The sequence below is a fragment of the Bison bison genome, unplaced genomic scaffold (genome assembly GCF_000754665.1).
Source record: "Bison bison bison isolate TAMUID 2011002044 unplaced genomic scaffold, Bison_UMD1.0 scf7180017850860, whole genome shotgun sequence".
In the NCBI taxonomy this organism is placed as follows: Eukaryota; Metazoa; Chordata; class Mammalia; order Artiodactyla; family Bovidae; genus Bison; species Bison bison.
In genome coordinates this window covers 8,062-17,088 of record NW_011481433.1, presented here as the reverse complement: position 1 = coordinate 17,088, position 9,027 = coordinate 8,062, and the positions used below count along the sequence as shown (strand labels likewise).

The 9,027-nt window shown below is 59.0% G+C and overlaps 1 protein-coding gene across 1 annotated transcript in view; it reads right to left on the bottom strand.

The window, feature by feature from the left end:
- The window catches only part of HDAC4 (histone deacetylase 4), a 21,398-nt gene extending 12,423 nt beyond the window's left edge, over positions 1 to 8,975 (bottom strand). Inside the window, exons 1-2 of the mRNA XM_010849455.1 lie at positions 8,882 to 8,975; positions 213 to 331 (exon numbers count right to left, since the gene is read on the bottom strand). Coding sequence (XP_010847757.1) covers positions 213 to 331; positions 8,882 to 8,943 — 181 coding nt within the window. The 5' untranslated portion in view covers positions 8,944 to 8,975. The remainder of the gene's footprint in view (positions 1 to 212; positions 332 to 8,881) is intronic.
- Positions 8,976 to 9,027: the final 52 nt, after the last annotated feature.

Here is a 9,027-nt window from a genome sequence, read left to right as displayed (position 1 = left end):
CAGCTGACAGCAGCAGAGGGCAGGCCCCAGGCTTGCTGGTCTTCTGGCTGCACGCCTGCCGCAGGCCTCGTGCTCTCCGGGGAGCCGGTGTCGTGGTTTCAGTAAGATGTCTTTGGGGTTTTGGGGTGGAGTCTCCTTCCACGGCCACTGGAGGGGAAGCCTGGTGTGCACACCGCGCATCTGACACCCGGCCACCCGCAAACCTGACTTACACTTGGCGGAGAGGTTGTAGCCTCCGAGGGGCGTGGGGTGGCCCTCCACGGCGTCGAAGCCCGAGGACACCAGCACCACGTCCGGGGCGAACTCGCTGGCGATCGGCATGACCACAGTCCTGCACGGGGCAGAGGGGGAGACGTGTGTCGGCCCAGGATGGCCACTGTCACTGGCTGCTGGGGCTTCCGGGGCACCGCCCAGCACTGGGGACCCGGGGCCGGGCAGCCGAGCTGGTGAGGGCGTCCCGGAGCCCCCACCCTGGCCTTCGACGACCACAGCCCAAGGCTATGCCGTCAGCTGCGACGGACCAAATGACCCGCTGCTGGGGTGCAGGAGGGACGTGTAAGGCTAATTAGAAAGAAATTCAACACTTAGGATCCCTAAAGGGACAACTGATGCCCCAGTTTAAGAGAACCAACTGGTTAGTACTATTAACAGACGCTGAGGAGGTCAGGCGCTAAGTTACGTTCAGGACACAAGGCAAGAAAAGTGGGGGGAAGCTCCTGTTAACACAACTGCCTCAGGAGCTCGCAGCCTGAGTGTACGGCTCAGCCTGGAAATCTCAGTTCCTGCTGAGACCAGGAAGACTCCCGTCCATCTAGTCCAGCGTCTGACCCAGAGCCAGCCTCATAGGCCTGGAATGTCCCCCTTGACTTTCTGTCTTCCTCCTGCCCGGCTCCTCACCTCTGAGATACACTCCCGCCCCTGCCAGGTCTTCAGAAGATTGCACGAGGGGCTCAGTGTGCTGGGCGTGACCAATGGTCACCGCCCCTCACGGGCTGGGCCCCAGGGAGCACCACAGGCACGGGGCGGGCCCCAGGGAGCACCACGGGCACGGGGCGGGCCCCAGGGAGAACCATGGGCACAGAGAAGGCCCAGGGAGCACCACGGGCACAGAGAAGGCCCAGGGAACACCATGGCCACAGGCCAGGTCACAGGGAGGACCATGGGTACAGGGCACCCCCCTGTAATCCCACAGGCTCTCATCAGGATGACATAAAATCACCGTTTGTGACAGCAAAGTCAACTCTGGAAGATGACAACTTTGGCCAAAGAAACAGAATCAGTTCAGTTCAATTCAGTTCAGTTGCTCAGTCGTGTCTGACTCTTTGCGACCCCATGGACTGCAGCATCCCAGGCCTCCCTGTCCATCACCAACCCCTGGAGTTTACCCAAACTCATGTCCATAAGAAACAGAATGCTCAGTGTTAAATACTTCTCCATCTAGGAACTATCCTGGTTTGTGGTCCTGTTGAGAGGTCCCTCTGATTTCAGGCTGGGGAGGGCCGAGAACCCTGGAGAGCCACACAGGTGAAGACCTGGCCCCTGCTCTGCAGGAACCGTGGTGAGGAGCCAGGAGGCCCGGCCAGACTCCTGCGACCATGCATGGCCCAGGGGGCTTCCCAGGGGACATCCACCTGTGACGGGTCAGGTGCAGGGAGCATCTACCACCAAGACTCACCAACTTCACCCCTGGCCCTTCGTCCACCAGGAAATCCCCTTCTGGAACCAGGGAGTCACAGGCCAGGTGGGCCTTTCAGCAGCTGGCAGCTTCTATTCTTTCCTCTGAGGCTGGGTCCAGTTCAGTTTCCTCCTGAACAGCCTCTGCGGAGCTGATGGAAATGTTCTCAAGGACTCAGGCTCTGGGCCTTGGGGGCCACCCCTCAGAGCCCAGCAACGCTGCATGTGGATCAGATCAGGGGCTGAGAGCATTCCTGCCGAGGGCCAGGGAGCAGACACTTCCATCTTTGGGCCACTTGACTTAAAAAAACACAAGGTGGGACCTGATCCCTGGGCTGCCGTCCACCAGCCCTGCCCCAGACTCCTGCCATTCCGACTCTGCTGAAGTTGCTCCATGCATGATGCCAGCCCCCGCTCTGAACGCTTCTCGGTGCCAGTGGGACGAGAGCTCACAGGAACTGGAGACGCGATGTAGAGAGCATGGCCTCTTTTTCTGGCTGCACCGCACGGCATGCGGGATCTTAGTTTCCCAACGAAGGGTCGGACCTGTGTCCCCTGCGCTGAAGCGCAGAGCCTCAACTGCTGGACGCCAGGGAAGTCTGCGAGCGCGGTCTTCTAAACACAGCACAGGCATCAGAGCAGGCCCTGGGGCTTGTGTGGAAATTCCTGGTCCAGGATGGTGGTGGGGGGGCCGCCTTGGGATCCAGGAAAAGCCGTCTGCTCTCCCTCCACGCCCGGCAGCTGTGTCTGTGCCCACAAACGCACAGGCCATCGTTCCCCACTGCGAGCACCCGGCGGGGCCCTCTGCACGAGCCCTCATCATTCCAGCGAGGCTGGTTTTCAATTATTTTTAATGAAGTTCTTGTCACATAAACTTTGTCTTTGGGCGGGAGACCGGCTTCGGCCGCAATCTTGGTAGGGATTTTAAAGCCCGCACGGTGTTTCAATGAAAACCACAGACGTTCCAAGCAGACGCCGGCTCATTCATAGAGCTCCGGCAGACGTTTTGAAGCAAGTGCATGTGGGCGCTCTGCTGCTCTGCTTTGAAGTATCGCGGAGCGATTTCATTTCTAATCCCCCCACAAAATTAAAAAAAAACAGCCCTGTGAAAATCATCATTAAAGGAGGTGAATACCGAGAGGGTCCCTGGCGTCTGTGCTTGGTGTGTGGCTTCGCCCCAAAGCCAATCATAACAAGTTGTAAAGCACGGATGATCCCACGTGTTGGCGTGTGGGTATGCGGTGTGTGCATGCGTGTGTGACAGGTCTGGGGAGGGGGGCTGGCGCACAGTCCAGGCGGGAGTCTGAGCACCTGGGAAAGCGGATGTCCGTGCGCACACCTTCCTTTCCTCTTCCTGACTGGGACGGTTGATGCTGTAATCCCGAATGCTTGCTACAGTAAGAAAATCTGAGACGGTGCTGTTTGCCCGGTGTGTGCTGAGTGGGTGTGCAGCACGCATTTTTAGTGTGCCCTAAGCCCCGAGAAACGTCGTCTTCCCTTGACAGGACTTGGCTTCCTCGTGGGTAGGAGAGGGCTGGACGCGTCACTACTGAGTGTCTACCAGCCTGCCTTCTGGACCTCCCAGCATCACCCTGCCCGGGACCCTCGTGCCAGAAGCAAGCTGCCAGCCTGTGACTGGTTAACAGCTGCTGCAAAGAAAATGGGAAACTGCCTGACATTTTATTTCTAGGATGAAGTTTTAATGAGCAGTTTAGTCTGAAAATAACAAGATCTAAATATCCACTGAAGGCCTTCCCTCAAACTGCTGCTCTAAGGCGAATGGGTCTAGGGGGTCCTTGGCGACCTTCAGTGGGAAAACAGAGGAGGACAGCGTTGAGGGCCAGGAGCCTCCCAGGGCAGCAGACCACCAATAGTCCGCTTTCAGGGAGGAGACCCTGAGAGAGGAGGAGGCCAGGTGCAGCTCTGGACGTGGGAAAGCGGGGGGTGGGGGAGATGGCGACAGGGATGAGCAGTGGAGGTCCCGGGGCCTCCGCGCCCTGTGGGGTGGGGTGCAAACGCGCAAAGTACCTGCGCAGCTGAGCTCCTGGCCCGTGACGCCTAGGACCCGGCCCGGCGCCTCTGCCCTGGACATGCGCTCTGCCCATCCCTCCATCCTTTGCTCGCTGGAAAGTTCACACCTGCAGCCGGGTTTCCATGGGGAAAAGCCAGGCCGGGTGCCAGGGCTCGGCAGGCCAGACGACAGGGGGGACGGCGCTGACCGGCCTGTTCTGCTTGGGCCAGCCTGGCTGCTCCATGAAGGCGGCAGTGCCCGGGGTGCTACGGGGTCCCTGCAGCTCCCAGAATCATGTCTTATCAGCTGCACTGTAACCTCACACGGCCAGACTCTGCCGTGCCAACAGCCAACTCCCAACCCACAGTGAAATCTAAATGCACGAGCTGGCTCCAACAGCGGGCTCCAACTTCTAAAGAAGAAATGACTTCTCAATACACCACCCAACTGGGGCCCGCACAAATCCGCCAGACTGGCGGTCAACGCCAGCTGGGGGCACATGACCTGGTGGCCAGTGGGCTGCGGTGCCGTGTTTGGGGGCTGTGCCCACTGGTTCCAGGGCCTTGGCTGGAACCAAGGTTCTGTCTGCTATGCTACCCCTGGCTTGCTTCTGCCCCTCCGATGCCCTGGGGCACTGTCCACGCAAGCTGGCCCTAAACACCCCTCGCATGCGGCCCCCGGAGCCTTCGCCCCACAGGCTTCCTTGCTCATGCTCACCCCTGTGTTTCTGGCTGGTTCCACAGTTCACGTCTCCTGCCAGGAGGGCGCTCACTGGCTGGAGGCGCCAGGCAGAGGACACTGACTGTGGCCGAGCCCTGAGTCCAGACCCGGTTTTACAAAGGTTGCTGCTGGGAGCCCGACAGCACCATTTCAGTGATGGCATTTTGATCATCGAAAACTTCCTTTCGTTTATGCTCTGCAAGGGGAGGTATGTGCCCTTTGGGATCTGGAATCTCTGTACACCTGCCTAGGGGGGCCTGGCCTCTGAGTCCCTGCCCTGGGGGTCCCAGCCTCTGAGTCCCCCTGCTTTGGGAGCCTGGCTTCTGAGCCCCTGCTATGGGGGCCCACATCCTCTTGAAACCCCACCCTCTCCACTAGGACTGCAGGCCAGGGGCCCAGCACCTGCTCATCAAGTACCCAAGCTCTGCTGAGAGTCGGGATGTGAAGGAAGACAGTGATGATGGGAATGTGACTGCCCGGGCCGGGCCCCCCAGCAGTGACGCCGTGGCCTCAGCCAGGCTGAAAGCCACTGAAGGCCGCCCCTGCTGCCGCCTCCCCACACAGGCCTGCCCCACCCTGCCCCCCACCGGAGTCGCATCCCCGAGGCTTGGCCTCTTAGCTCTCTGCTCGCCAACCTCCATCTGCCAAGGTGTGGACGTCTTTCCTCCCCACCCCCGGCAGGCTCCTGGGCAGCGGGCGGGCACCTCGCCACTCCAGACCCCAATGTATTCTCGCCCCCTTCCTGGCCCTGCGGCCCGGGCCCCGCCTGTCAGGGGCCCCCAGGAAGCCTTGTGCTTGAAGGCTCCACGACCAGCCATGGGAGCGTCCCCCGCCCCGACACCACGAGGCCCCCACCCGAGGGCAGGAGGACGCCGCATGCCATCGGCACAGGCCCATCTCACCCGGGGCCCTGCCACCCACGAGGACAGGCACGTGCACCCCCGACCTGTACACAGGTGCAGTGACCGCGGGCTAAACATGGCATCGCTCAACTCCGAGGTTTTACTTCTATCTTCTGCTTCTAAGATCATTGCAGTAGAAATGTCCTCGGATAAACGCTCTGCCGAGAAGACCTGGACGCCCCTGAAGAGCTACAGTGGCTGCTAGAGGGGTCCAGGCGGGTGTGTTCATGGCCCCCAGGGGCTAGGCCCTCAGGGACAGTCTCCCCGGAGCAGACACGCTACTGTGAACGCAGCCAGCGCCCCAAACTAGATGTTCGCACGTGTTTCAGAGGGTCAAATTTTATGTATAGTTTAGCTCAACAACAACCAACCAGTGTTTTTTTTTTTTTAAAAAAAACATGGAAGAAACAAAAGCCCCTCAACCTTCCTGCAGGGCTTCAAAGGTTGGGTAAATGAAATGAACCTGCTCAGCTTCTCAGAATAGAGGCCGACCTCACTCAGAGAGGAAGACTTCCACTTGCAAACAGGCGGTTTCACCAGCATCTCTGATAACTTTTATAACACGGCCTTTCCCCCCACAGGGCACTGTGAGAGCAGGAGCAGTCCCTGCTCCACCATCCCTGAGCACCTTTATATCACGGCCTGTACCCCATACTGGGCTCTGAAAGCATGAGCAGTCCTGGCTCCACCATCTCTGGGATGGTCCGGCTCCACCATCCCTGAGCACCTTTGTTAACACGGCCTTTCCCCCCACACAGTGCTCTGAGGGCAGCAGCAGTCCCGGCCCCTGCACCCCACGCTGCCAGGCGGCAGGGAAGTGAGGGGTTAAGAAAAGTACACCAGGATCTCCTGGCCCGGAGGCCTCCGCTGCTCAGCAGACTTCAAAGCTGCTGGCCTGGCTGGTTTGAATTAAAGTCCCCTTTTCTCCCAGAGTCTCAGGCCCAGGAGAAAGTGCTGCTGCCTCTGGCTTTCATTAGGGGCAATTTTCTTATCTCTTCTTCATCTCGGGCTTGATCTCCTGAAATGCAACAAGGCAGGCGTGGGTCTCAGCAGAAGGTGCCGCCTGGAAGGCATGGGGCGAGCGTCGTCCGGGCCCCCAGGGAGCGGGCAGAGGAGGGGAAACGGCTTCTGACCCTCCTTCCCCACTCTGATCGATGCCCAGGGAACCATAAATTGTAAACTTCAAAGTGCTATTTTACATTAAAATCAATAAAAGAAAAAAACCCTGAAACAATTTTCCTTTTCAAAGAGGCTATTTGAGCTTTAAAAAGTTCACTTGATAGGGCATCACCATGTATACACTTGGCAGAAGATTAAAACGGGACATCAATAGCAACTCTGGGTGAGGGGTCCATCGTAATGCTGGCGGTCGGGGAGGGGGCGACCCCCAGGACCCGCCTCCTGCCCGCTTTTCCACCCCATCAGCGTGCCCAGCACCCCGAGACAGCCCTGGAGGCCGGTTCAGTCGGAACCTGGTCTGAAGGAAGAGGGAACCGCCATTTTTACCACTTTAACCCCTAGTTTCAAGACAGCCTCCACCAGAATTCAGCCATGCCGGGTCCCCTGAGGCATCAGAGGTCACTGGGCTGTATTCATGCCTCTCAGGGCTGAGTCCAGACACTTTCTTCCCCAGGAAGCCCCTGAGGAGGGCCAGTTCTCGGGGTGGGGCTGGAGGGCGTCCTGGGGTGGGCGGTGATGGCCTCCACAGAGAAGGCCAGTTCTGATTTCCTGAAGCTGACGTTTAATCATGTACGTGAGCGGTTTTCAGATGTGGTGTCCGTTTAGGGGGAGTCCTTCTCCCCTAAGTAAGGGGGGGGACAATGTCACGATTGCATTACATCTTACCAAGAGGAAGAGGAAAGAAGAGCATTAAGCCACTGAGATTGGAGGAGAGAGTGTCTGGGTGACGACCCCGCGGGACTTCTGAGGAGGCGATGGGGTCCTGTCTGAACCGGCTGCTCTCACTGTCTGCGCACCTCGTCGCTTGACCCACCATTTGTGGGAACCAAGTGGCAGGCGGCAGGGCCTCACGGCGGCGGAGCCCCCCTTGGGGCCCGGCCTCTGCATCCCTAGACCCAGACAGCTGCCCCTGAGGCTGGGGCACAGATGAGGGGGCAGATGCTGTGACGGGTCGTGTGACCCCTACGGCCACCCCACCCAGAGCCCAGCCCAAGGCTGGCAGCAGGGAGGGCCCTCAGCCAAGCTCTGATGGCCTGGCCCTCGCTAGGATCTCAGCTGCAGGTGGGACACAGCCGTGCTCACATCCATGCGTGCCTCCACGCACATGCCCATGTGCACACGCATGCACGCCCACACACATACAGGTGGGTCACACCCGCACACACACACACAGATACAGGCACATCACACACACACACACACACACACACACACACACACAGATATAGGCACATCACACACACACAGATACAGGCACATCACACACACACACACAGATACAGGCACACACACACAGATACAGGCACATCACACACACACAGATACAGGCGCATCTCACACACACACACACACACAGATAACAGGCACATCACACACACACACAGATACAGGCACATCACACACACACACACAGATACACGCACATCACACACACACACACACACGTGCCCGCATGCAGGACAACCAGAGCACGCACTCAAGAGGAAGGAAGGAAAGTCCCTTGGAAACTTGATGGGCTCCAAAGCCTGATGCAGAGGCCATGTCTCAAACAAAGACGGAAGGTCTGTTGGGCTTCGCTACTGAGGAAAACTTTCCTCCTTCCGAGGGGCCCTGGACGCACACTTGCCAGGGGCTGCCCCCCCGTTCCCCCCCCCCCCCCAGCCACTTGCTCTGACCGCAACAGGAGGCGGGGTTTCCTCCTACTAATCTCCTACTAACCAGGAGGTAGCTGGTTAGTGCTACCAGCCCCAGGAGTCCCTTCAATGTGGCCCAGATCGAAGCAGAAAGCACGGCTCGATGACAAGAGCAAAGACGGCTTTACAGAATCGCCTTGTACCTGACTCCCCCAGCCCAGCCTAACACAACGGAACCGGGGTGACCGAGGGAGTCACCTCCCGATTTTTATGTCAGCAGAGGAGGGATGTTCACTTCTGTTTCCCATCATCTCACAGAAGGTTTTTTGAGAGAAGAATTAGGAGATCAGGAGCCTTTTCAGACCGCAGCACCCGATTCTCCTTAACCTCATGCTTTCTGACACCTTCCCCCAGCCTCCCTCACTTTCTTACTACTGAGACCCCAGACGGAGTCCTGGTTTCCATGAGACGCACAAGACGGGAACCCTGCAGACGGAAGGTGAGAAACAGTCTTGGGGATGCCACCTCTGGCCTGAAGAGCAGACTGTGAGAAGCCTTGGGGTTCATCCCCCAAAACGCAGAGACAGCAAGACCGGTTCCTGCAGTGCCAGCACACAGCACTGCCCAGGGATGGAGGGGGCGTGCTCACGAGGGAAGGTGAAGGTCAGAGGAGAACGGTGAAGCCCACAGGAGCTGGGCCCCCGTGGGGGGTTCCCGACTGCTCCCTAAGTGCCCCACGGGGTGGAAGCCAGGACCCTCACCTGAAGGCTGCGAGGTACTCTGCGTCTCCCATGGGGGGGTCCAGGCCGCCGGTGAAAGCCATGTTGACGTTAAAGCCCACGCCGGCGCCCGTGCCCACCTGCACGGAGGAGAGAAATGCATGCCATGACCTGACCTGGGCGGCCCT